The 26,662-nt window shown below is 41.5% G+C and overlaps 1 protein-coding gene across 3 annotated transcripts in view; it reads left to right on the plus strand.

The window, feature by feature from the left end:
* Nucleotides 1-26,414, plus strand: part of LOC111849762 (synaptic vesicle glycoprotein 2C) — a 61,488-nt gene extending 35,074 nt beyond the window's left edge. For all 3 annotated transcript variants that reach the window (XM_023822929.2, XM_023822930.2, XM_072714426.1), the window contains 9 exons: nt 5,900-6,033; nt 9,274-9,363; nt 10,237-10,347; nt 10,611-10,699; nt 19,504-19,668; nt 20,393-20,526; nt 22,291-22,494; nt 22,786-22,945; nt 23,689-26,414. In XM_023822929.2, the coding sequence (XP_023678697.2) occupies nt 5,900-6,033; nt 9,274-9,363; nt 10,237-10,347; nt 10,611-10,699; nt 19,504-19,668; nt 20,393-20,526; nt 22,291-22,494; nt 22,786-22,945; nt 23,689-23,872 (1,271 nt within the window). In that variant the 3' untranslated portion in view covers nt 23,873-26,414. The remainder of the gene's footprint in view (nt 1-5,899; nt 6,034-9,273; nt 9,364-10,236; nt 10,348-10,610; nt 10,700-19,503; nt 19,669-20,392; nt 20,527-22,290; nt 22,495-22,785; nt 22,946-23,688) is intronic.
* The last annotated feature ends 248 nt before the right edge of the window (nt 26,415-26,662 follow it).

A 26,662-nucleotide genomic window follows, 5' to 3' on the forward strand; every position in this document is an offset into this window, starting at 1 on the left:
TGCTGTGGCAGGCCGCCACAGAGACATGTTTCCAGTGCGATCCCTGTATGAGGTTTCTTGGCAGAGTTATACCCTAATGCAGCCTTATTTGACTGCCCTTTAAAATGATGCTGACCTTCACTTCAAAGGTAAACACTGGCATGTGCTAAAGCAGCACCGTACTCCCGGTGCATAGCCGAGGGAGTCCATCTTACTTCTGAGCTGGGTCTGAAGTCTGCCCCCCCCCCTCACCCAGAGTACAGTAAACCTCCTCCTTTACTTTGAATAAACCTTGGTTTGTGATTTATGCCCCTCGCCAGACGAGTGTGATACACTCCCTCCCGCCCGAGACTCGCGGTGTTTTGAGGAAGCCTTGTCTCCCCCTGAGAGCACAGCACCTTCCAGCCGCTGGGTCAGCGAGTCTTATTAGTCAGACCGCAGCCGTTTTTGCCAACAGCGCCTGACTGCAGCGTTATTCCCCGCATCTGCTGCACGAGAGGAGCCTTAAGGTAATCGGAGACTCAGCTCTGCTTTATTAACAGACGGGTGTCCTTTAACATCACCAGGTTCAAGGAACCAGCACTGAAACAGAAATGTCCAAAAAACAAGGGTTTAAAAAGAGTAAAATATAATCAGTAGCCCTAAGCGTATCATTTCAGCAGAACCGAAGCAGGACCGGCCCGCTGCTTCGTCTCGGAATGCCTTTGCAGTTCCGTCCTGCGTCTTGCGCCCACTGCGGTTTTCATTACCCTCGTCTTGTCCTGTCGCAGTGCATTTCTTTACATAATCTCACCTCCTTTGTTGGGGTTATTTTCGTTCACCGTTAGTTATGGTATCATTGTTCACACACAGTGTTAGCTAAATTAAGGCAATAACATAAGAGTGTTTATGTCTAGTCTAGCTACTTGTCCAGCCAGTACCGTACTGGGGTTTCTATGTCGGTGTTACAGTATATGTGCCCTAACTCGCTTGTAATCAGCACAATCTCTAATGTGAAGGGATTTTTATGATATGTGGACCTTAGCCAGCTTAAGCTTTGGTCCTTCCTCAGTATCATAGCTTAAAAGTTAGGTCAGTGAATGTAAGGAGCTGAGCTTGTCAATGTTCAGAGAGAAGTTGCTGCTGTTTTGTATAAACAAGCGGCCAGGAAGGTATATTTTATGCAGAATGTATGAAATGCAGTCAGACACTCTAATTCACATCATGTAAATTCACCCAAAACTAGGATTTCTTTGCATTGTTACCTGAGCGTTTAAAATCTACAGCATGCCTATGTTATTATTTACTTAATTCACTCTGTGTAGCACATGTGGCTAATGTATATGCTACTCTGAACTAGCACATCTTTTTGTGACCTTGATTAAGAGCATCTACTAATATGAAAATGTGTTTAAATTGCTTAAGGCAAAAAGGAAAACGTACACCGTGACCATTAATCATAGAGAAAATGAATCCAGCACAACACAGCTGACACGGTCAGTAACACCCGTTACTTTAAAATAAACTGTCACTGCTGTACACAAGTGCCAGATTTGTGGATATCTAATTATTACTAGGCGAGGTCAGTGTGCAGTCCTGACAACATATGGATGGTATTCCCCCAGAACATCTGGCTAATATCTAGGTCTTCAGGATTCCCAATGGCATTTTCAATGTTATGGTGATTGAAATATCTCCTTAAGGTGATTCCCTTAAATGAAAAAGGCACTGTGATGCTGCTAATAGCTAATAGCTGATAATGTGTTCTGGAGTTTCTGTGGTGTGCCAAAGCATGACTTTGTTATATGTGCAATAGCATAAGTGCTCTGTATAGTGTGGGGGGGGGGGGGGGGGGGTCAGCACAGGCAGACGTTTCATCACGGAGGGCCCTCATCGATTTTACATAAAGGAGAATGAACCTTGACAAAGAAAACAGGTCCCCCATAAAGAAAGCTAATTTTCTCTCTCTTGCCTATAGAGAGTTGCAGCTCATAATTGAGGTCAATCGATTAGTTTTCAGCCTTAACATTTTCTATTAACTTGGCCTTTGGAATAAGTTGGTTCTGCTGCGTTACCTTCTTTCAGCCGGTGGTGGGTGAAGGAACCTGAGGCTGGGTCCCAAAGCCATCCCTCATGGTTCCTTCAGCCGGGAGGGTGGAGTATCGCAGGGCTGTGTGTCACCGAGGGCTTTTTCAGGGGGCCCCAGCCTGGGTGCCTCCACCTCAAAGGTCGGCTTGTCATGGGAGGAGGTACCAGCTGCCGCGTAGCCGAGCACATGGTCATAGAGATGCGGCACAGATGAGCTAGAGGCTTATTGGCCCCTCTGTGGTCCCTCCCACTGATATACACATTAACCCTCTCATACACTGTGAGGAAAAAATGCTTTTCTATATGGTTTTTCAGGATGATCTTTTTGCTTTTGGGAAAATGCCCGTGGCCTGTGACCAAAGAAATCTTACAGTCCTGCCTAGCACAGCTGTCAAGCTCAGTTTGGTATGAATAATCCTTACTACCTGAAATGTAGAACCTGTAATATCCATTCATCTATCCATCTGACATACTGCTTATCATATACTATGTTGCTGTAGTCTTTATAGCTTATTTATAATATTTGAGTCATGAATAATTTGCTGGTCTCAAGACCAGAAGTTTCTGCAGCATGATCTCATGCAACATAATATTTAAACAGATAAATTATTTCTGGTAAACCTCCCTCGTTCGTACTGCAGAAACTTTGAAAAGTGATGAATTTCTGTTGGGACAACAAGTTTGTGTATGTATTCATAAAGCTGTGGGGTGTATTTCAGGTCTTGTGCTTATTTTTAGGGGTATTTGAGTGGCCCCAGAGTTGTTGGGTTGCCCTAGATTGGGAGTTGGATACACGACTCAAAATTCAGCTGAAGCACCATTCTATACCCATCCATCCATTTTCCAAACCGCTTATCCTTCTGGATCACAGGGGGTCTGGAGCCCATCCCAGAAGATACAGGCACGAGGCGGGGAACAACCCAGGATGGGAGGCCAGCCCATTGCAGAGCACACTCACACACCATTCACACCTATGGGCAATTTAAGTAACTCCAATTAGCCTGAGCATGTCTTTGGACTGTGGGGGAAACCAGAGTACCCGGAGGAAACCCCACGGTGACACGGGGAGAACATGCAAACTCCACACACATGTAACCTAGGCAGAGACTCAAACCCTGGTCCCAGAAGTGTGAGGCAACAGTGCTAAACACTGCACCACCTTGGAGCCATGAAGGTGTATTTAAGATCATTTGTATGGTGCATCAATTTCATAAATGCATTTTATACTTCAGTGTAAAACATTTAGTTCAAATTGTTACATAAAATAATCTATGGAATAGAGAAGATGGAACTATCATATAGGAAATTTTACATAGTATATTGTAGATTATTGGCCATATGTTCATTCAATATCGTAATATACTGTAGATTTTGAACATATGTTCATAATTAGTAACACCTACAAATGTTACAGGGGATGTCTTTGGTGTGAAACCTTGTAGTACTGTGAACAAACTGGATGGAGTACCTTGTAGTACTGTGAACAGAATGAATGGAATACCTTGTAATTCTGGGAACAGTGTGAATGGAGTACCTTGTAGTACTGGGAACAGACTGAATGGAATACCTTGCAGTTCTGGGAACAGAGTGAATGGAGTACCTTGTAGTACTGGGAACAGAGTGAATGCAGTACCTTGTAGTACTGGAAGCTGGGTGAATGGTGTACCTCGTAGTACTGGGAACAGTGTGAATGGAGTACCTTGTAGTACTGGGAACAGAGTGAATGCAGTACCTTGTAGTACTGGGAACAGAGTGAATGCAGTACCTTGAGTGAGTCATCTCTGGCCAGTGAGTAGAAAGCCAGGTCAGACACGTCTTTTGAGCAGCTCTGCTATGTACTGATCTAAAGACCCCTCAGTTTAATTCAGAGGACTTCACTTAGAGGGCAGTGCTGCTGGGGTGCAGTGCTGCTGGGGTGCAGTGCTGCTGGGGTGCAGTGCTGCCTGTATGGGCCCCCAAAAATCTACCCTCAGTGGCCACCCCACTGAGCAAAATCTGCTGAGAGGGGATGCCCCCCCCCCCACAAAATCTACTGAAAATTTATGTGTGGGACTCATATTTGCAGGGGGGACCCAAGGTGACATTTGTCAGGGGGTCCAGAATTTCCAGCTTCGCCTCTGGGCTTTCGTGTCCTGGACACAGTTGGTGTGAAAGTAAAAGTGACGTGAAGTAATGAAGTTACCATTTAGATTTGCCATCCTCAGCTCAGTTCAGTCCAATGACCCGGATCAGTGTAGGTGGTTGGAAGGTAAATGGGTGGAATAGAATTAAATGGGGTTTTTATGATTGCAGATTTAGAAAAATAAAGATGTTCACAAATCTTTTTGTGTTGCCTGCACAGAAATTCACACGCAAACTTAAGTGTATATTGCTTTGCCTCTTCTTAATTCTGGGAAGGTTTACCCTGCCCTGTTCTTTCATTATGTGTTTATGGGCATTTCCCATAGTCCTCTGACATAAGCTGCACTGCGGGCTTTGTCTGCGTGATTCACACATCTCTACTGCCCAACCAAGTGAGAAGGTGATATTGAACTGTGTGAAGGCACACGCACACACGGGAGCGAGCGCACTCACACACACGCACTGCGGCCAGTGGTTTCCTGCATCAAGTGTACTCCCGTGATGCAGTGGGACGTGGGGTGGAGCTCTCCTTCTACACAAGGGCAGTTCCTTGAAAGATTTATTGGGACAGTGGTGATGAGAGCCAAAGGCTCAGTTTGGTTTGGGGGGAGGTGGAGGAGACCAAAGTGCAGTTCAGCACCAAAACACGTTTCCAGCCCCTGAAGATTAGCAGAGTACTTCATTTTCTATTCGCTAGCTAAGGGGCTAGCTTAAGTAAGTACTCTTTTACGGAAGATTTAGTGCAAATTCTATCAAGCGCAAACACTCACATGAGTGGTGAAGCAGACAATGCTTTGAGATAATGAATGCCAGAGTCGCCGCGGTCACATCAGGCAGCGTTTTGTCATTCTCACGCGTTCCCCTGTTCCCCTCAGTCACGGAGAGTAGGGCGACAACGTGAAGGCAGCAGCTGCACTTAGAAGTGGAGTGATTGTGTCTGTTTCAATGGACGCGCTGCTACCGTTGTGCGAGGAAGCACTTAGCGTAATTGCCTTTTGCATAGAGATTAACATTAACCTGGGCAAAAATGTGCATGCGTGCAGTTTGTCTCCTGCGATCCTTCTGAAGATACTGGGCCACCCATCCCTTAAATAGAAGGCTGACTATGGTTATCCGCACTGCCACTGGGGGGGGGGGGGGGGGGGAATGTGTGTGAGCCCCCTACTATTGGCCTGAAGCGAGGAAGAGGAGGATTAATTGTGGGCTATTTTTGGATCAGGTGTTTTTTTCTATAGTATACCGCTCATGTTGCCTTCATGATATCCTTTGTAAAACTGGGGCTGTACTGTAAGTGCATTGAGTTGGGCACAGGATGGTGCTTTAAGGGAAACATCTAGAACTGGGAAAATCGCAGAGAGTTTAGATATACTGGAAGCTGAAAGGGAAATTTCTTTTCTTGTCCAGTTCATTTCTTGTTTTTAGGCATTTTCCTGATCAGCATGTCGCTCTTTTGCTTCTCGAATGCAAACGTAGACATCAGCACTGAAGGCTCTGAAATCAGTTTCATTTATTTGACAAGTTGATGATTCCTTTTGATGATCCCATCCAGGGTCAGTGAGTGTGTGTGTGGATGGAAAGCGAAATGCTGTACTATAATGTAAGATGTGGGGAGCACACCAGGCCGACTACCATCTAAAATGTGAAGCTCAACTTATTTGTCTTCCTGATAAGACCACATGTCTGCCTCCGTCTGAGGGATGGAACCATCGGCTGCTCTGCTTCATCTGTGCAGGCTGGAGCTTCAGCATGGGCTCGGCCTACCAGTTCCACAGCTGGAGGGTCTTCGTGGTGGTCTGCGCTCTGCCCTGCGTCTGTTCCGTGGTGTCCCTCACCTTCGTGCCTGAGAGTCCCAGGTTCTTTCTCGAGGTACTGTAGGCCTGACAGCATGACCGCATTCACCGCCTTCCTGACATGTCAGCATGTGTAATAGAATGCGTTGTTAGTTGGGGTGACCAGATAATCCATGTCAGGGAGGACACTCTGAGCTAGTACATAAGAACATAAGAACATAAGAAATTTACAAACGAGAGGAGGCCATTTGGCCCATCAAGCTCGTTTGGGGAGAACTTAGCTAATATCTCAGAGTTGTTAAAATCTTATCTAGCTCTGATTTAAAGGAACCCATGGTTTTAGCTTCCACTACAATAGCAGGAAGACTATTCCATACTCTGACTACATGCTGTGTAAAGAAGTGCTTCCTCAAATTTGTTTTAAAATGTTCTCCCGCTAATTTCCACTTATGGCCACGAGTTCTAGTATTTAGACTAATATTGAAATAGTCATTTGGCTGAACAGCATCCAGACCCGTTAGAATCTTATAGACCTGAATCATATCCCCCCTTAGTCTCCTTTGCTCAAGGCTGAACAGATTCAGTTCCGCTAACCTCTCCTCGTAAGACATTCCTCTAAGACCTGGAATCATTCTTGTAGCTCTTCGTTGCACCTTTTCTAAGGCAGCAATGTCCTTCTTGAGGTATGGTGACCAAACCTGCACACAGTATTCTAGGTGGGGTCTTACCAAGGAATTATATAAGTGTAACATCACCTCCCTTGACTTAAACTCCACACATCTAGAGATATAACCCAACATTCTGTTCGCCTTTTTTATTGCTTCCCCACATTGGCGAGAGTGGGACATGGAAGCATCAACATACATACCGAGATCTTTCTCGTAATCAGCTACCTTTATTTCAGTGGAACCCATAAAATATCTGTACTGTATATTTCTGTTCCCTGCATGGATTACCTTACATTTATCTGTGTTAAATTTCATCTGCCAAGTATCAGCCCATTCGCTAATTAAATCCAGATCCCATTGAAGCCTCTCTGCTGCTAGATTAGTATCTGCTACCCCGCCCACCTTAGTGTCGTCTGCAAATTTAACCAGTTTACTATATGTATTCGTGTCAATATCATTAATGTAAATTAGGAACAATAGTGGTCCTAAAATTGAACCCTGCGGTACCCCACTATAAACGGAGGCCCACTGTGACATAGTGCCTCTAATAACTACTCTCTGCTTCCTATCAGTTAGCCAGTTTTTGATCCAAGCTGCCACAGTTCCTAAAATTCCTGCAGCTTTAAGCTTTAACAAGAGCCGTTTGTGGGGGACAACATCAAAGGCTTTCTGGAAATCTAAGTAAATCACATCGTAGGCCTTTTTGTGATCAATTTCACTTGTAGCTTCCTCAAAGAACTCAAGCAGATTCGTTAAGCAGGATCTACCTCTCCTAAATCCATGTTGGCTATCCTTTATAATTTATAGTACAGGTATTGTAAATTACCATTTCAATTAAACGGACCTGGATTTCACTTGAGCACTGAGTTCTTGCTGTGTGCTGATTGGTCAGTCTCCTGTAATCATGCATGTTTCACTAATGCTAATGTGAAACAGCTGGATGAGTCTTTCAGTCAAGGAAATAAACCAGTCAAAGCACAAGAAGAGCTGAGCTATTTAGCCGAGCACAGGAGCCTTTCAATTTGAAAGTAGTTTGTAAAACCCGAAGTAGCTCAAAGTGTCCTCCCTGACATGGATTATCTGGTCACCCTATTGTTAGTGCCACAATGGAGTTTAATTTAGTGAATTCAGAGAAGTTCTCTAAGAGTATAGATAGGATGGTGTGGTCCATCCATCCATCCATCCATCCATCATCCAACTGCTAACCCAGTACAAGGTCACAGGAGGCCTGGAGTCTTTCCCAGGCAGCACAAAGCCAGCAAATACCCTGGGTGAGATATCAGTGCATCACTGGACAGAAACGCACACTCACACTCATGCACACGATCAGACCCTTTCCTGACTTTGTAAACTTTAAGCTGCGTCTTACCGACCTTAAAGTATAAGTACAAAACAAAACTGCAGCAAAACAATGTGGCTAATTACACGCACCTGCCTTCCTTATCTGCTCTCAGTGGTGTTGTAAAGGACAGGCTGTTCTCTTCCTCTCCTGTGCTTAGAAAAGGACAAAATATTGCTGACTCCCCTAACTAATAAATTCAGGTTATTAGAACATTCCTGGAATATTGCAGCTTGCTGTGTATCTAAACATAAATCTGTTGGGTTTCCTGTTCCTTTTATGAATGCAGTATTTACTTACGCTGAACCCAAGTGTGCATAGCAATGTGTGTAAGGTTTTATGTTTAAAAAGTGTGTTTTTGAGATGTTTTGTTAGAATGCCTAATCACGGTTAGAAGTGGCTGGTTCTGATCCATATCACCTTCCATTACAATAATTAATAACTATGGCAAGCATGTAAGACTATGATATAAAAGTAATAAATAGATTACAAGCCTAGATGTCAAGTCCGGTTTACTAAAGCTTAATTTGTAATTATTATTTAATATGTGTTTACGGTAATTATCTGACTAAATGTGTGAAGACTTTCTTCCTTTTAAGGCTGTGATATGCTGAAATGTTTATAGTACCCAGTATTAAATGATTGAAAATGTGTAAGACCCTCACCAAAACCTATTTATTTCTTTATTAGGAAATTCACTTAAATGCTTTTGAGTAAAAATCACTGAGGATAGAGGGTCAGACAAAACAGACTCAGAAAAATCCTGTGATTGTTTAAATCATTTCATGCAGTTCATTCAAGGACACTCGCCTCAAAATGCACACAATCTGATCAATTTTGATAAATACAAACACATTCTGTGATCATAATGGAATGAAGTAACCAAGTGACAACCTCTAGTTAACATTCCCTCAACTGCTTGGGGCACTTTGCCAAAGATCAAGTGTGTGATTCATTTATTTGCAATGTCACAAGCTTAGAATGAAGCCTGGATGTCTTCTTAAATATACAGTACAGGTATCGTGCTGAACGTTGGCTGGGGGGGGGGGGGGAGGGGGGCAGTGAGCCAGAAACAGAGTGTCCTGGAAAGCTGAATTGTCCTTGATCAATCATCATCCATTTCATGAGCTCTGCAGTAAAACCAAGCTAAGGGAGGCTCGGAGTAAAGACTATCATAAATTACGCCAAAGCACATAAGATCATACTGCTCCATGCTTGGCTTCCCAGAGACGGTGGTGGGGGGTGTATTTCTCTGTGGTGCTGTGATGGCCGAATCCCTTCATACAAAGCACCATGTGTCTCCGGTCAGGTGGGGAAGCATGACGAGGCTTGGATGGTCCTCAAGCACATCCACGACACCAACATGCGAGCACGCGGCCAGCCGGAGAAAGTCTTCACCGTGAGTGTCGTCCGCCTTCCGCGCACAGCTGAAAGGGGCTCAGCGCGGCTGGGGGATTAAAAACGCCGCACCTTTCAATTAACAGAGAATCTCGCACAAGGTTATTGATGAGCTCCTACATTTCAACAACTACTGGGTGTTGTTTTCTGCCAGACGGAGAGAGAAGCTCATTAACGTGAGGCAGTGGGGAGGGAGCACAGAGCTCTTAGGAGAGATTAAAGCTGCTGGGATGCATCGTGATGAATCCCAGGCTGTAACAGTGATGCAGATGCCCTGTATTCTCTTCTAATTAAATTTCAGCTCCTTCAAAACATTAACCGGTAGCCTAAGCTCCCTCTGACACCTGTATCTGTAACCTCTATACCTGTAACAAGTGTTTGAGAAGAATTTTTAAAAGTAGATCTTTGGATATTAATATTTTAATATTGACCTTGTGGTTCAATTTGGCAACGTGGCTCATTAGCTGAATTTACAGAGAACCCTTGTCTTGTTGGATATATTTATACGACTGGATGGGAGAGTCAAACACAAGTGTAGAACATTTTCCAGTGGTATTTATAAGACTGGATGGGAGAGTCAAACACAAGTGTAGAACATTTTCCAGTGGTATTTATAAGACTGGATGGGAGAGTCAAACACAAGTGTAGAACATTTTCCAGTGGTATTTATAAGACTTCCTACTGGCTGCATCTGATGATGTGTTTCTTTTGATTTTTTACATAAATTAATAAAGTCAGTCAGTGGAGGACCACTTTACTATATCCAGGTCTTATGTTTTAAGGCTTAATATGATGATGCTAAATCTGCATTAGATATGTAAGGTGTAAGAACGACAGATAACCATAGCTTGGTTCTTACCGCTTTTGCTTGCAGGTGAACAGAATTAAGATTCCAAAGCAAATTGATGAGCTGGTGGAGATGGAGTCTCAGAGTGCAAACCCAGTGTCCAAAGTCCTCTTCAGGATGAAGACTGAGCTTAATGGGGTGAGTATGGCAGTGCTGTGATAGTTCTGGTCCAGCAAATCAAAATCTAAATTTTTCTGCTTGAAATCTTCTTTGATGTATAAACTTGCTGTTTGACTTCCCTGATTTGGCTGTACAGTTTGCACGTTCTTCTCACGTTTCCTCTTACAGTTCAGAAACATGCTGTCAGGCGACCTGACATCACACATATTATTGTGTGTGAAAGAGTGTGTGAAAGTGTTATTAAGCAGTAAAACGAGTTTGCACGTTTTCTGTTTCTACAGATCTGGTTGACTTTCATGAAATGCTTGAGCTACCCAGTGAAGGATAACACAATCAAGCTAGCCATTGTATGGTTCACACTGTCCTTTGGGTAAGTTAAAGTCCCAGCAAGACAATCGCTTATGACATTTAAGTAATACGCATAATTATCTGAACATAAAGTTTTTGAATAACAAATAATGTTTAAATGAAATTTTATGAAATTGCTTTACTGGTCCCAGCATTGTTATATATTAATAGTAAATATTTAACAAAGTACACTGTGTTTTATTATTAATAATTAGATTTTCTAATTAGAATTATTATTATTGTTGTTGTTGTTATTGTCGTTATCAACAACAATAATAATAATTATAATAATTCTGATGTTCATTTGGAGAATATTTCTAGAATTTATTGTTTTTAAATCAATATGCAGCATCCCTCTTTTTAATACTTTTTCTCTGTAAGTAAAGTGCTTAACTGCCTTTACTGCATAGCAGTTTGGAAAAGGGCCAAAGCACTGCTTCATGGTGACGGTCTTCAGGCATACGGTTCCAATGCCCTTCTGATACAGTAAAATCCAGTTATAACGGACTTCAAGGGACCTGGCAAAAAGGTCCGTTATATCCAAAGTCCGTTATATCCAGAGTTGCTGTATGCCCAGAACACAGCTACAGGACACCATTTACTCATGCCACACCCCAGCAGACACACTTGTGGTATAGATTATTATATTGTACATGTAGTAATCCAACTTTACCTGACCAGATGCATGACTATTAATAATCCCGACTACGTATCTGCGCTGGATATCACCGGCACGCCACGTGCCTTGTAGGCGGAGCTGCATGTCCGTTATAGCCGAACAAAACTACAGTTAAAAGCAGCCCTGGGGACCAAATTGTTTGTCTGTTATAAGTGAAATTCTGTTACATGCGAGTCCGCTATATCCGATGCTTTTTCTACATGTCCGTTATACCCGAACAAAACTACAGCTAAAAGCGGCCCTGGGGACCAAATTGTTTGTCCGTTATAAGCGAAATTCCGTCATATGCGAGTCCACTATATCCAATGCTTTCTCTGCATGTTCTTAAAGGCGCACTGCCGGGACCAGTGGACCTCGTCCATTATAGACGATATTCCGTTATAAGCGAGTCCACTATAACGGGATTTTACTGTATTATCATACTATATGTTCCATAATATGTTTTAAGCAGTACAAATGGAAGCGACCAGAACATTTTTTGGAATCATTTATTTTTGTTCGTGGGATGAACAAGATGGTAGATGCCGCTTTGTAAGTGTGTTATGCTGCTGTTCAGGTGAAACACTACTACTTTGTCAACAACCTTCCAAATTACATCAGACATATGGCAGCACTGGAATTATTTTAAAGACAGATTAAAATTGGTATTCTTAGCAAGTTATTTAGTTTATTGTGAAGATTTTAGTGAATAGCACCATAGGAATTAATTCTTTCTATCTATCTATCTATCTATCTATCTATCTATCTATGATGATGATGAATGTTATTATTATTATTACAGGAGTATTTGTTATTACAGGAGAATATTACACACTGAGAAATGCATTGAAACAGTGAAACAGGCCGCAGTGGGCAGAAAGTGGCACAAACACACAATGCTGCCCGTTTCTATTTTGCATTTAGACTTATATAGTGGCTGCTGTCTTTCCCCGCAGTGTTTCAGAATGGCTGCTCGGGCTCTTAAATCTTAATTCTCTACAGCTGCCAGTTCAGAGAGGGTATGCATCGAATAAGTGAACAAGGGTTTCCTTGCATCACTGCTTAATAGCACTGCTCTTCTGGCTACGTTAAAATAACTGCATCACGTTAATGTAACTCGTGTGATTGTACAGGCCAGCATTCAAGGTGACCAACATTTCTTTTCACTGTGTCATTCTGTAACCGTTTCAGTACAACATTATTATTTTGAACACAGGGATGCGTATTTGTCAGTTTAAAAACAAATAAATAATAGAGCCAGAAACCTTAAAAAGCTACACTTTGTTACTTGCAGAAACTGGCGTTACACTGATATTTTAACACAAGCTTGTTGGAATCCACTGTACAGCATTTATTACACTGTTTCAACTGCAGTTTGTCTTAAATATGTTAAATAAAAAGGGACAATTTTTGTAGCAGAGGTCTGCAGCAATATCATCTATTATGAATATTTATACAGTGTGGTATAGTGGTCTTTGTTTTCAGTGTCACGTAGTTTTAATCCATTTCAGAAGCCCTGTAGATTCAACATTTGCAGTACTGTGCTAAAGTCTTAAGCAGTCAAAAAAATTGATATTTAAATGATCTTCACATTGGTGTAAAACTATTATATTATGCCTGTCAAAGTGTGTCAGCTTAGCCGTTTCAAAACCCCTGCTAAAATCGCCCCAGTATCCGTGGCAACCGACCACCAATTCACCCATATTTTTTGACTTGATGGCTACCGCATCTTGTTTGGCTAATCGAAGCCTCACTGAGTTGTTTAACAAATTTAATTAAGTAATTAACTAATTGAGCTGGTGGTGAAATTTAACAAACACATAGAATGACTGAGGTGCTACTGAGGAGATTTTTAAAAACTGTTGATCTAGCCAGCCAGCGAAATATCAGTAGCTTTCTGGAGAGCAGAAGAAATTCTTGTTAGTTTTTATTGTGTTACTCTTCATTTGCATATATTCGAATGTTAAATCGTTTTTTTCTTCTGTGCAAATATACACTTACTACTCAAATAAAGCTTTACACGTTTTTTCTGACTGCCTAAGATTTTGCATAGTACTGTACCTAAGACAGATTTATCGCAGGAAATAATTTTAGCGGAAAACAATCTTCACTGACAGTCATATTAAGCTAATGGCCTTACTTGTACAGGATAATGGAGTTTTATTGGTTATTGTAATGGCCAGTTCCTGTGGACATATTTCAATCCTGACCTTACAGTTTGGATTCCTTATCATCCTTGGACTGAATAGAGTGGAAGTCCTTTCCAGTGACCATCATTTCGAAAACACAAAACATGAACTATGAAGTCAGATGTCTGATATATGTCCAGTGTTATTCCTTTGAATGATTTATATCGTGTTCATGGCTGCCTGTGTTACCATTGCCCGTTTCCAGGGTATTCGCTGCGCTGATTTAAACCCTGATGAATGAATGATATATCAAAGGTTTCCTGGTTTGCTGATTGCTTTCCCATAGGCCAGTATGTCCCAACCCGGTCCTCGGGGGCCACCAGACAGTCCATGTTTTTGGTATTGGACAGTCTGGGTCCAGTACCTGGACAGTCTGGTAACCCGGAAGACCGGGTTGGGAATCACTACTATATATTACTTTTCCACTAGCATACAGGAACTGAGCCATACCTGGTCCGTACTATGAACTGAGATACGTTCTAGTTCGGTTTTCCACTGCGAAATGGTTGGCTTGGAAAAGACGTTGTCGTGTTTGGAGAGCAACAGTGATGTTAACCCAAAGAGACATGTATTTACAGTACTGTTCATATGGTGCACATCGTGATTTACTATATGCTAAATTCTGCTAGCAAGTCTGTGAAAATTCCTGTGTTATGTTAGCATCAAATGCTAATGGAATTAGCATTTGCTGTGTGTAAATTTGCCTTATGAATCCATTCCATTCAGCTGTTCTGTAATACCTTTTTGAGCAAGAGGTTGGAATTTTTCAAATTCCAAGTTCTCAGGAAAGCATCAATACATCGCAACACTACTAATAATGAATAATATATATAGAATATGCCCTTTTTTCCTTCAGATAATCCATGCGTATCAGCACAGATCACTCGTATCACCGTGTATTTCGACCAGTCAGATGATGGTGATGTAACCAGCTTAGTGTGGCCATGCTTTGTAACTGGAATGTCTGGTGGAAACCCACGTGGCATTTGGAGAACATGCAAATTTCACAAACTGAGCGGAAGTTTGATTTAAAGCCAGGATAAAAAGCACATAGTTTTGACCACTGGAACACATTTCTACATAAATATGAACAATATTTACTTATTTTACTTACAGATGTTAACTGGTGTTGATATGTCAGTGTAATACTAATATGTGTAACTTCATAAAAAATATGAAACCTGCCGGTACCCAGCAGGATTTCCATCCTACCTGATGAGTTTCTATCTGCCCAAGGTCAGGTTTGGTTCATCCGAGACCAGCTAGGATCTGGGTTGGCTACCCTGATGTACAGCATACCGTGTATTACCCATGGTAGCATATGTCAGAGCCCATGTTGATTCCCGAGTGGAAGCCTTGAAAACCTCAAAGCAGCGCAGCTGAGGAGTCTGATCCAGGCATGTTCCACTGGGCAGTGAGCCCACTGCAGAATCAGGAGGGATTACTATCCCCAGTAAGGCCTGGGGAATGCAGGGGAATCCCCAGAAGGAGTCTGCAGGTTTGGAGAGGCAGGTTGTCTGTTCTGCTAGCTATGCTGAACCATGATGCGCAGCAGGAAAAGCCAGTGAGGGTGGCTGGATGATACTGCACTAATGAGTAAATGAAGTAGGAAAGCAAATGATTCTCTAGAGAGCATAAATAGTCTGCAGTTTATACTTGTTCTATAGTTCAATGTTAATGTTAATTTTAATGATGTATTCTACTGTATACGTCATATATATTTTGTTCTATTACGTGGTCAAGTGGTGGTTTTTTGAAAGATAATGTTGAGTGCTTTATGTAATGTTTGATGAATGCATTTTGCATACTATATGTTTATGTCTATTTTTGGTTTTCTAAAAATTCATTGTACATTGGCAGTTTTACTAAATATCCAAAGCATATCAAAGGTGACGGCCATGTACGCTATTGTTTAAGGACGGTATAGTAATCTCATCATGACTCATCTTCCCAGCTTCCCTGATAACTGGAATCAGTCTTTGATGGGAGGATTCCCGCCAGTAAAATCTAAAAAATGATTAGTTAGCAGATATCCTGTTTGCCATGGCTGCTTCAGTGCCGTGAGGAAGTTTTTGCTCCTGTCCCGATTCCCTCTTTTTTTTTTTCTGAACTCGAAACAAATTCAGGATAATTCAAAGGACAACCCAAGTCAACGCAACACACAATTTTTAAATAAGTATTTTATTCATTGACAGAAACAAATTTACCAACACTCATATCATATGTGACAAAGTAATTGCCAAAGTAATTTGTAGTCATTCAGTCAACCAATGAACGAAATCGAAATGATATCGTGTTAAATTGTACTACATACACCCAAGCTTGACTGATGCCAACCCTGTTGAATCTACTCACCCTTAAACAGAATCGTTCCAGCAATCTGGATTTGGATTAGGGGTCTCAAGAAGCAGCGCACAATGCCTTATCCAAAGAACTTCCTGAAGACCTGAGAAAACAAGTTATTGAGATGTATCTGTCAGAAAAGGGTACAAACCGCTCTATAAAACCTTTGGACTCTAGCAGACCATCGTGAGAGCCATCATCTTCAGATAGAGAAGACTTGAACTGTAGTATATCTGCCCAGGAATGGCCATTACCGCAAAATTACTTCAAGAGAGCATAGAAAACTCATCAGGAGCATCACATCAAGCCTCAGACGAACATCTAGGGAACTGCAGGCCTCTCTCAGGTCAGTTAATGTCTGAATTTATGATTCTGCAATTAAAAAGCTACTGGGTAGAAATGGTGTCTGTGGGACAGGTGCAAGGCAAAAACCACTGCTAAACATGAGGAAGGTGAAGCATCGTTTAGCATTTGCCAAAACACCTTGATTAGCCCCAACTCTGTGGGGTGAATATTCTGTGGACTGAAGAGTTAAAAGTGGAACTGTTTGGAAGATGGCATAAAGCTAACACAGCTTCCACACAACGAACATCATGGCCACAGTCAGACATGGTGGAGGCAGAGTGATGGTGTGCGCATGGTTTGCAGCCGCCTCAGGGTCATAATTGAGATAATCCAGCTGTCTGCCAGGAAGTACTGAAGCGAAATGTCCCGTCATCAGTCCGAGATCTGAAGCTGAAGTGCAGTTGGGTTATGCAGCCGACAGCGACCTGAAGCACAAGATCCCGAGTCTGATCTCCTCTTACCAGAAGCATTTGATTAGAGTTGATGCTACTAAAGGTGTCACAAACAAGCATTAGTTGGTGATATGCCTGTTGGTGAATTATTGTTTTTCAATAAATCAAACGATCTTTTAAAAACTGTGTTGTATTTACTTTGTATTATACTAAATTTGTTTGGAGTTCAGAAACAAATGTTAAGACATGGAGGGACTTAGGCAGGTGGAAATACTTTGCTACACTCCTGTGTGATGTTGCTGCGATGGAACCCAACTTTCTTTATTATCGCATCCTTTTTTGATGGGCTTTTATCAGCAGGTGTTTCTTCCTAACGGACAATAGTATCATAATGAAGCAAACAGTTTTTTTTTGTAACATTAACCCTATGCCCTGTGACCCTGACCAGGATAGGTGGTTGGATTTATGGATTAACTCTATGCACAATGGATACCTCCCCACTGTTCTACTGTAGCACCGGTCTGTAAGCAACACAAAAATACATTTACAGCTGTTATTTTGATAAGGATGGTCCAGGAACACACTGTATTCTGCTAGGAGAATGAACCCCCCCACGCAAAACTCCTCAGTTCATTACGTTGGTGTTAAAACATGGCTGATATGTAAATGCTATCACTGCCACCTTAACATGCCAAGGAAACAACCCATAGAACTAGAAACAAGAGTGTTTCAATTGGCTTAGGAGTAAAGCTAAATCATTGTTCTTCTGTTGACTGCAAAGAGCCATTGTTTCCATTACAGAGAGACGCAGTGGCTTTTCGAGATATGCTGGTTGGTTCTGATAAACATTCAGTCATGGCTTTGAGAAAAATGAAAGGATCTACTGAACATCCACAGGTCAAACTCTTCCTGCTGGGTCGTAAAAAGGCAAAGCAGTGGTTAGATATTAAGCATGGCGGGACGGACAAAATCCACCCAGCAGGCTTTTGGCTGGCTGCCGCTGACATTATTGTCTTGCGGCTGCAATATGTCTGTCCTGCTGCTCTGCTTTCTAAGCCATTCCATCTGGCCCCATCTTCAGAGAACAACGTAAGACCAAGGCCTGACTGGACCCAGGGTGCCTATATGTAGAATACTTAAGCTATACCTGGAACAGCTTTTCCCTGTCTGTGACTCAGTTTCCATGGAAAAGTTTCAATTTGGTTTACTTGCCAACTTTTTTCACATATTTCCCTGTTGAATCCATCCATCCATCCATTTTCACTAACATTTTATTCAGTGTGGGTCGCAATGAGCTGGGGCCTCACATATGAAGCAGTTTGCATAATCACAGTTGATCCAGGTCCATCTTGGTCCACCAGAGTCATTGCCAATTCAACAAGCCTGTTGTTTGTGTTTATCTAATGCAAATTTGTGCTAACTAATAATAACAGTCTTATTAGATTACCATGTCAGACCCTTTACTGCAGTATAATAAGGGATCCCCTTCCTCCCACATACCCAATAATATGGACATCCATCCATCCATTAGGGATGGAGAAAAATCAATTCCGTTACAAATCCCGATTCTTCAAGGCTACAATTTTTATATGGCTATGAGAGTTGAAAAACGATTTTTAAGTATCGTTTTCAAAGTTGATTACTGTAATTATGTTGGTCCCATTTGTTACTTCCGATAGATTTTCCCAGTTGCACGTGGCCTGACTTTAATAGCAGACTGACATGCATGAGTGTGGCACCGTGCTGTCATGGATGAGCAAGCGTGTGCAGAGATGTTCCACAACTGTGTTTAAACCCATTTTGGATTCTGTAAAGTAAATGGATATCTGGACAGGAGTACGGTTCATGCTTTTCTGCAATTTCAATACAGCAGGGAAACAGAATCGGTTTTGGAATTGTTTATATTTAAAACTGCCAAAACATTATAGGAACAGTTATAGAAGAAACAGTTGGCCATTGTGTCTGAATGACAGAAGCTAAGAGATGCTCATTTGCACAGTAAAAACTAACTACATAAAATACTGTAAATGAAAATAGACTGCATTGTAAACAATCATAATGAATGAATTCTGTGTTCTCTGCTACTAACAATGGTTGCATATCTGTAGCAATAAACACCCCTATAGCAATAAACCCCTATAGCTGTGTTTATTTATTATAATTTTTTTTTTAGCCCAGTCTGAATTTCCTGGCAATAGCACCTTAAATGTCATCGGAAGTTAACTTGCAGAGACGTACCATTGCAGTTCTTGTCTTTACTTAGACCTGACCTGCTCTTCAGCAGAAACTGTAAAAAACATGAAGTTGGCAAACAAACATCGACATGCTATGCGAGCACATGCTAATTCCCACCTCTAATGCAAACACTCTGGGTGAAATTATTGTACATTTATATTGTACTAATTCAGTCTGAAAGGGCAACAGAATCAGGAACATTAAGAGCCCGGGTCACAGATTGTTGGGTATTGTTGTGTAACACCTGTGGATACAATGGATGACCTTTGTTTGGCCCTTTTGATTGTTCATTGAGAAAGGTTAAGAAATTATACAATTGGCCCTTTTTTGACACCAATGTCTTGTGGAAGGACTGAATTAAGTTTTTTATATACTTGGATTTTTTATGAAACAGAATTAGATGTAATGGCCTGGTTTCCTCAAAAGAGTACAAAATGACTAATTGAATGACTTCCTCTGATAAGCTGTCATTTATTCTTGTTATTTTTTTCCATTCTTTGTTCCTCTTGTGCTTTGATATTGAATATTCATGGATCTTTTACAAGAACAATTGGTGTAAAGCCTTCTGTTTGGTGCTTGGCAGAGGATGTGGTTTCCATCCCTGCCCCCGACACCGGGGTTCTGGCAGAGAAGGCACTAACGTTGACCCCCCACCGGCCCGCAGGTTCTACGGCCTGTCTGTGTGGTTCCCAGACGTCATCAAGCACCTGCAAGCGGATGAGTACGCCTCCCGGGTCAAGACCCACAACAATGAGCGCATTGAAGACTTCACTTTTAACTTCACATTGGAGAACCAGATCCACACGAATGGGGTATTCATCAATGACAGGTGGGGAGAGAGTAATGTATATCCCCTCCTTATCTGGGCTGCGGCAGGAAATTAGAAATACTTATCGCCCCCCTGCATCCTTTCTGCTTCTGGACCAGCATTTCTCTTTAGCACAGCCGCAAGAAAAACATATTAATATCCTGTTTTTGTGCAGCTTATATATTTCTGGGGAAAGTGCTTTAAGTAAACATCTTTTTTTCGTACATTGTTAAAGGATTATCATGAAATGGATCCAGCTTATTCTAGTGTAAACACAAAGAAATTGTATTAAAAACATTGTGGTTGTTAGGACATGGATTTGCAATTTCAAGGCTGCAGTTTCAGTGCTGTAATGCATGTGAGGAAGCGTTACAGGAAAAAGATGCTGAACAAATGTTTAAACACATCTCTTTGGAAAAAAAACATCAGCCAACCAATCACCCATGATATTCATTAGTTAGCTCAGCTCTGACATTAATATTGCCAGTTCATAAACATGAAAGGGTAAAAATTGGACAACGTAGAAGGAATTACTCATCACTACCACCAAAGGTTTTTAAAAACGAATATGTTAATTCGTTTGCCCATTACCTCTACTGCAAAGAAAGCGTCAAAAAAGGAAGCAGAGCTCACATTTCTGATGGCCTTCAGTGTTTCAGGACAGTGCGAAGTGTGGCGCCCCCTTTGGGTCATTTAATAAGCCACCGCTGCTTATTCTCACCTGAACTTAATCTCTTCCACCCAGGTTTGTCAGCATGAAGTTCAAGTCGGTCACTTTCATCAGTTCCACCTTCCAGAATTGCTACTTCGACGATGTGACGACTATGGGCTCCTATTTTAGAAATTGCACTTTCATTGAGGCTTTTTTCTATAACACCGGTAAGACAACCAGGGGCAACCCCCCCCCCCCACCCCCGTAGAAATTTCCCATTAAGCTTTTATTGTTCTACTCTGGTTGTATGGTACTGGAGGGGTACAGGGTTGTAAAGGCCTTTATTACACTGCCCATTCTCTCTCCCTCCCACCCCCTGATGCAATGACCTCACATTCTTTTCTTCTGAACCAAAGGAAAGGGGTGGAAATTGATGATGGTAAAAAAGCCGCAGTAATGTTGAGATGCAGCATGTGAAATGAACGGAAGCTTGGCACTGGCCTTAGTGCTCGTGTATCTGGTGAAGCTGAACTGTGAACACTGGGTGGAGAACATAAATCCTAAAATCCTTGTAAGGGCAGAAGCCTTGTAAAAATCACACAGAATTGCTTACTTGATGTCCCCAATGTGGGTAATAAGGGGTAGACTTGCAGCCGCCGGGCCGGGGGCTTGAATCCTACTTTGCATGCTTGGAGGTACTTCCTGCAGTCACACCCATCGTGTGTGTGTGTGGGTGGAGGGGGTTGTATTTACCACATTGTGAGGAACAAATATCCACACAATATGGTAAAACCTGTTACCTTTTATCTTGTGGGGACATTTCTCATGTTCCCACTGTAAAAATTTCAGTTTTATAAAAATCTGTGAATGCAATCAAAAAAGTTAAATAACATTAATAATATTTTGTTTAGTTACATATGGTTCCAGTTAAGGCTGGGTAGGGGTTAAGGTCGTCATGTTGTGATTTGAGTTTTCCCCATTGAAGTGAATGGAGAGTCCCCACAAAGATATAATTATAAACCTGTGTGTGTGTGTGTGTGTGTGTGTGTGTGTGTGTTTGTAGACACGTGTGCACCCCCAGATTGACTGACTTCCTGTCCAGCACGTTTTATCCCCTTTTATCACATTGTAAACATGAATCAGGACTTGAATACCATAAAATAATTGTTACGCAACATGGCAAATAAAAAAAACATTTCAGAGCTTGCACATATTTACTGTACTATATTTGCCCGAAGCCAAGAAAACAAAATGCATTTTAAACAAGAAATGAAAAAATATGCTTTGCATCTTATAAGAATGAAATGAATGTTGCCATTTTCTATCTCATTTGCCTGAATAAGTCATTGAGAGTGATGCACTGAGAGGATTGATTTATCAGCGATCCTCATCGCTAGAAGCCGATTGGCTGAAAGAGGCTAATTCAATTAGCTGAGAGTGACTGTGCTATTTTAGACAAAGGAAGGGTGGCAGGCACGCGTCCCGGGCAGCCCGGGGGGGCCGGGCCTCTCAGGAGATGACAGAGGGGTTAATGGTGGGTGGAGACGCAAACGCTGACGAGCGGAACGCGGCCGGGCTGCTTTCAGACGAGCTCCCCAGAGCGGTGCCAGGACACAAAGGCATTTAGCTGTTTCTGCAGACTCATGGCTTTTCAGCTTTAGTTTAGAGCGTGGGGGGGCCCTGAAATGCAGGTGTCCTGCAGTAGTGGGTCCATGGGGGGGGGGGGCAAACAAGGTTCTGTTAAAAAAACTGGCCTTAACTGACATTGCGAAATGCTGGAAATGCTGAGGCCTACCATCCGTCCATTAATGCTCGGCAGCCCTGCTGACGTGGAGACTTCATGAGAATGGGAGTTTTATTTTATTTTACTTTTATGAGTTATACTAAAGCAAGATATTTACACATCAATATTCACAGACATTGAAGCTTTTGTTGTAGATGCCAAAAATAAAGATTTTTTTTACGTCAGTTTTTTTTCTTCTCATTGGTAGATATTGACAACACAAAGCTCATCAACACAAGGCTGATAAACAGCACGTTCCATCACAACAAGACAGGCTGTCAGATGACGTTTGATGATGACTACAGCGCCTACTGGGTCTACTTTGTGAACTTCCTGGGGACTTTGGCAGTGCTGCCGGGAAACATAGTGTCGGCCCTTCTCATGGATAAAATAGGACGTTTGACAATGCTAGGTAAGAGAATTACATTACACGGAACACAGGACTTCCAGAACTTTCTCTGCCTTCTCTTTGGTCTATCTTCATACATACCTAAAGAGTAAAATGAAAAAAAGTGATATTGATTTCTTAGACTCATGCTCACTTTTTGAGATGCAGTCTTACTGCTTTGTTATTTGGGGTTATTTGTGGATTTTGTTTGACATTCGACAGAGACGGGATGGTGCGTGCAGTTGGACGATTTTTCCAACCTTGTTTGTGGATGTGAATCCGTTCAAATCGAGTCTGTGTGTGTGTTTTTATAAGGGGGCTCCATGGTCCTGTCAGGAATCAGCTGCTTCTTCCTCTGGTTCGGGACCAGCGAGTCCATGATGATCGGCATGTTGTGCCTCTATAACGGCCTGAGCATCTCTGCTTGGAACTCCCTGGACGTGGTCACTGTGGAGCTGTACCCCACGGATAGGAGGTCAGGCCCACACACAATGAACACAAATGATCAGCCAATCACATACTGGTGATCACAGCACATGCCAATCACATACTGGATGCTGGGTTGCTGTGGTGTAGCTCTCAGTAATAGAGATTAAATAACTGAGTGGTCATAAGAACAACTGAAAGACTTACAATTTAACTCAAATGCTCCACAGTGTAGCTTTATTAAATAATGAAAAATCAATGTACTGTATATATTAAATGAAATGAAAACTTTGAAATATCTGAAAACGAGTAAACAAAAAATAAGCATTTTGACAAAAAATGTAGGCGACACTTTCTAAGAATGCCATGTATATAAATATTTATGTATATAAAGTCTATAAATATTTATAAATAGGCATAACACCTTATAGCCATGTGTATTATAAATTCTTCATGAAACTCATGTTTAATGCACTTTAGAAACCTTCATAATGCAGTACAAACCGTCCTTAATTCTTATACCAAACATTATAATGCATTATGAAGGTGTCTATAGTGAATTATAGATGAGAGCTTCATTGGAGCTTATGAAGTATTATAATCAACACTATAATGCCTTATGACTGTCAATAGAATATGCTGTAATGCTTTATTAACCCTCATACCTACAATTATAATGCATCATGAAGGTATCTATAGTGCATTGTAGATGACAGCTTCAAGTAAAGTGTTTCCAAAATGTGCAGTCTGATGATCATTAGATTCTTCTGATGCTTTCTTTCTCTGTTCTAGGGGCACCGGGTTTGGGTTCTGCAATGCCATGTGTAAGCTGGCGGCAGTGCTGGGCAACATGATCTTTGGGTCGTTGGTGGGTATCACGAAAGCCATCCCCATCCTGCTGGCCTCCACTGTGCTGGTGTGCGGGGGCTTGGTCGGACTGAGACTGCCAGACACAAGATCCAACGTTCTAATGTAACCCCTGCCCCCTCCCCCGGTGAAAAAGGCTTAGATGCAGTGTTACAGTACATCTCACATTTTGGTTTTTTGTTTTCATTTCTGCCCATAAAATCCAGCCTCCTGTTAGGTGATGGACAGGACTGGGTGAAGAATGAGGTCACAGTGCGATGTCACGAGACACTCGGCAAATGTGCTCTGGGTACCTGGGCTCATGGGTGACGGTGCCGCCCCCTGCCGCTGTGCGGGTTGTCATGGCAGCCACACATGGTGAAATAAAACCATTTCGTGCTTGGAGTTTCACTGAAAGTGACAGATTATAACGGAAGCATGGAACTAGGAGGACCTAGGCTACTTTTTAAACTGTACTAATGTCACGTTAAAGCAGTTCATGCTTCAGGTTAAGAAAATGTAGAATAATAGTTTTTCTAATGAATATCGCTGCTGATTTGCTGACAGGAAATCAGGAATAAAGTTCCTTACATGATGACGTGTTTTTAGTGAAAAAGATTTAGTAATATTATAAAGTGAGCCTTTAAGCCTTTTACACCCGTTTCAACTCTACTAATAACAAGGCCATAGACAATTATAGAGAGTAATAATTATCAGTTTAGTCTTGTTGCGGGTGACTATATCGGCAATGTTTTAAAAAGAGTTTACATTTTCTGCTTTTTAACAGTCTGAAACATGAAAACATTGGAACATGGAATCTTTATGAAACCATGAGATCACACGACGTGGATTAAGTTGTGATTATGTTCATTTTTCCTCTGTACCATGTCTAAGATATTTGAGCTCAGAAGAGATTTCATATTTATTTATTCATCATATTTTTTCACAACATCCCAGAACTGCAGAGTACGGCTGTGACGGGGGCTTCTCATTGAGCCCGTCCTTTATGAACACTGAATTGCCTTTCCATTTGTCTGTTTGTCTGTCTGTTGATTCATTTGTTTATTTCAAAACGCTGAGGTTCTCCCCAACGGTTCACCCACTGGGCCATCTTCATAAGCCTGGAAATACCTGCATTGAAAAAAACTGAAATCAGTCTGAACATATTTATATGAAGCAAGGTTCATAAGAAATCAAATTGTACTTTTAAATAGTAAGTTGAAATTGTTCTTCCATCTTCCAATGCAGTGTTATTTTGTATGTTGTATAAGTAGGTAATTTAAGTCAATTAAATTGGATAATTTAGTCTAAATAAATTTTTTAATTGAAATAAAATAAAATTAAAATAAGTACTGTATGTACTGTTTGGAAAGAAAAGGCCCTAATGCAGGATTCTATTTTTAATTATCCTTTCATTACTTACTTTCTGGAAGGCACATTCAACAGTATCATTAATTAGCCTATTCACAGTCATTAAAAACTCCGGAACATGTAACTCTTGGTTCTGTTTGCTGTGTGCATTTGTTGATATGCAGAGTGTCAATGACTTCCTCCCACACAAGTTCGTCTTTCTCTGTCGTGTTTGTCGTCCCAGCGCTGCAGTGTGCGCTTGCGCTATGTGCCGTCTATGCAACACGCCCGTAGTGTCGTCTGCCTTTGGTGTCTCTGTGATTTTATGTGAAGTGGCCATCTGAACTGCAATGTCCCTCCACTGTGCATATAGCGGACGTTCTTCCATTTGCCTGGAGGATCGTCTCTGAAGACCCTAACTTTGAGTCATGTACAGTATACAAACATCTGAGTTTTTCAGATATATAGGTTGTTAGTGTCAATATGTTTATTAAAAAGAGAAGACATATTTATTATAATATAATTTAAAAATGAGGAGAAGCCATTTAAATTAGACAATTCATTTAGACTTAACATGTCAACGGCTGCTATCTCCTCAGTGCTGTGAGGGGCTACATATTTTTATATAATGTTTTCATTGGGTTGTATAAACATCCTTTGCTCATATCAAAATGTGTCATTTTGAGGAAACGTGTCCATTCCCATTAAAATGCGCGTTTGTGTGTGTGGGTGTGTGCTTTGTAAATACTGTATATATAGGTAGTTGTTGGTGTCTGGAAGCTGAGTCATCTGTTTGCTCACGAGTTTGATTTCCTGAAGTGTGTTTGCATTTTGTTTTGTTGAGTATGTGATGGCTTGTGGGAATTCACTGGCGGCAGCAGTGCGTCTGTCTTCTGAAAGCTCTGTACCCCAGAGAAACGCTAGACATGTTTTATTATTATGTTAAATCAAACAAACAAAAAAATGCATGCATCTGCTGAAGTTGTTCATTTGTGTCCAGCTCTTCTGTTGTTCTTCCCAGAGAGGAACAAAACGGTTGCTTCGGAATGGCCGTACCCATTTTGTCAGGTCTCGTCGTCCAGTTTGTGGGTGAAATTCATCGGACTCGGTCTTCGGTCGTTGTGCAAGGGCGTGTCAGCTGTGAGGACTGCACTCACCGGGCAGTTCAGAACGTTATGTGAAAGTGTGTAAAAAAAAATAAAAAATGGTTAAAATCTATCCTTAATAATATTTTAACGACGACAAAGTAATAGGTGCAATGTAAATCTCATTCTGCTCCATGAGTATTAAAGATCTAAATAAAGAGTTCTCTATCTATTGAAGCCTCTGCCTTTTGGTCTGCATACAAAGTGTGTGTCTTTGTCTGGGTACTCTGTATCGCACTCAGTATTACCAATCACTAATTCTCGAGTAAAGCCGCAGTAACAGTAGTAGTTGGCATTGTACTTTGACACTCCCAGGGTTATGGGTTTGATTCTCAAGCCCAGCTCTGTGTGTGGAGTTTGTATGAACTTCCTGTGTTTTTGCATGGTTTTGTCCTGAGAATTCTGCTTCCCTCCTGCCATCCAAA

Source organism: Paramormyrops kingsleyae, chromosome 7, assembly GCF_048594095.1.
Source record: "Paramormyrops kingsleyae isolate MSU_618 chromosome 7, PKINGS_0.4, whole genome shotgun sequence".
In the NCBI taxonomy this organism is placed as follows: domain Eukaryota; kingdom Metazoa; phylum Chordata; class Actinopteri; order Osteoglossiformes; family Mormyridae; genus Paramormyrops; species Paramormyrops kingsleyae.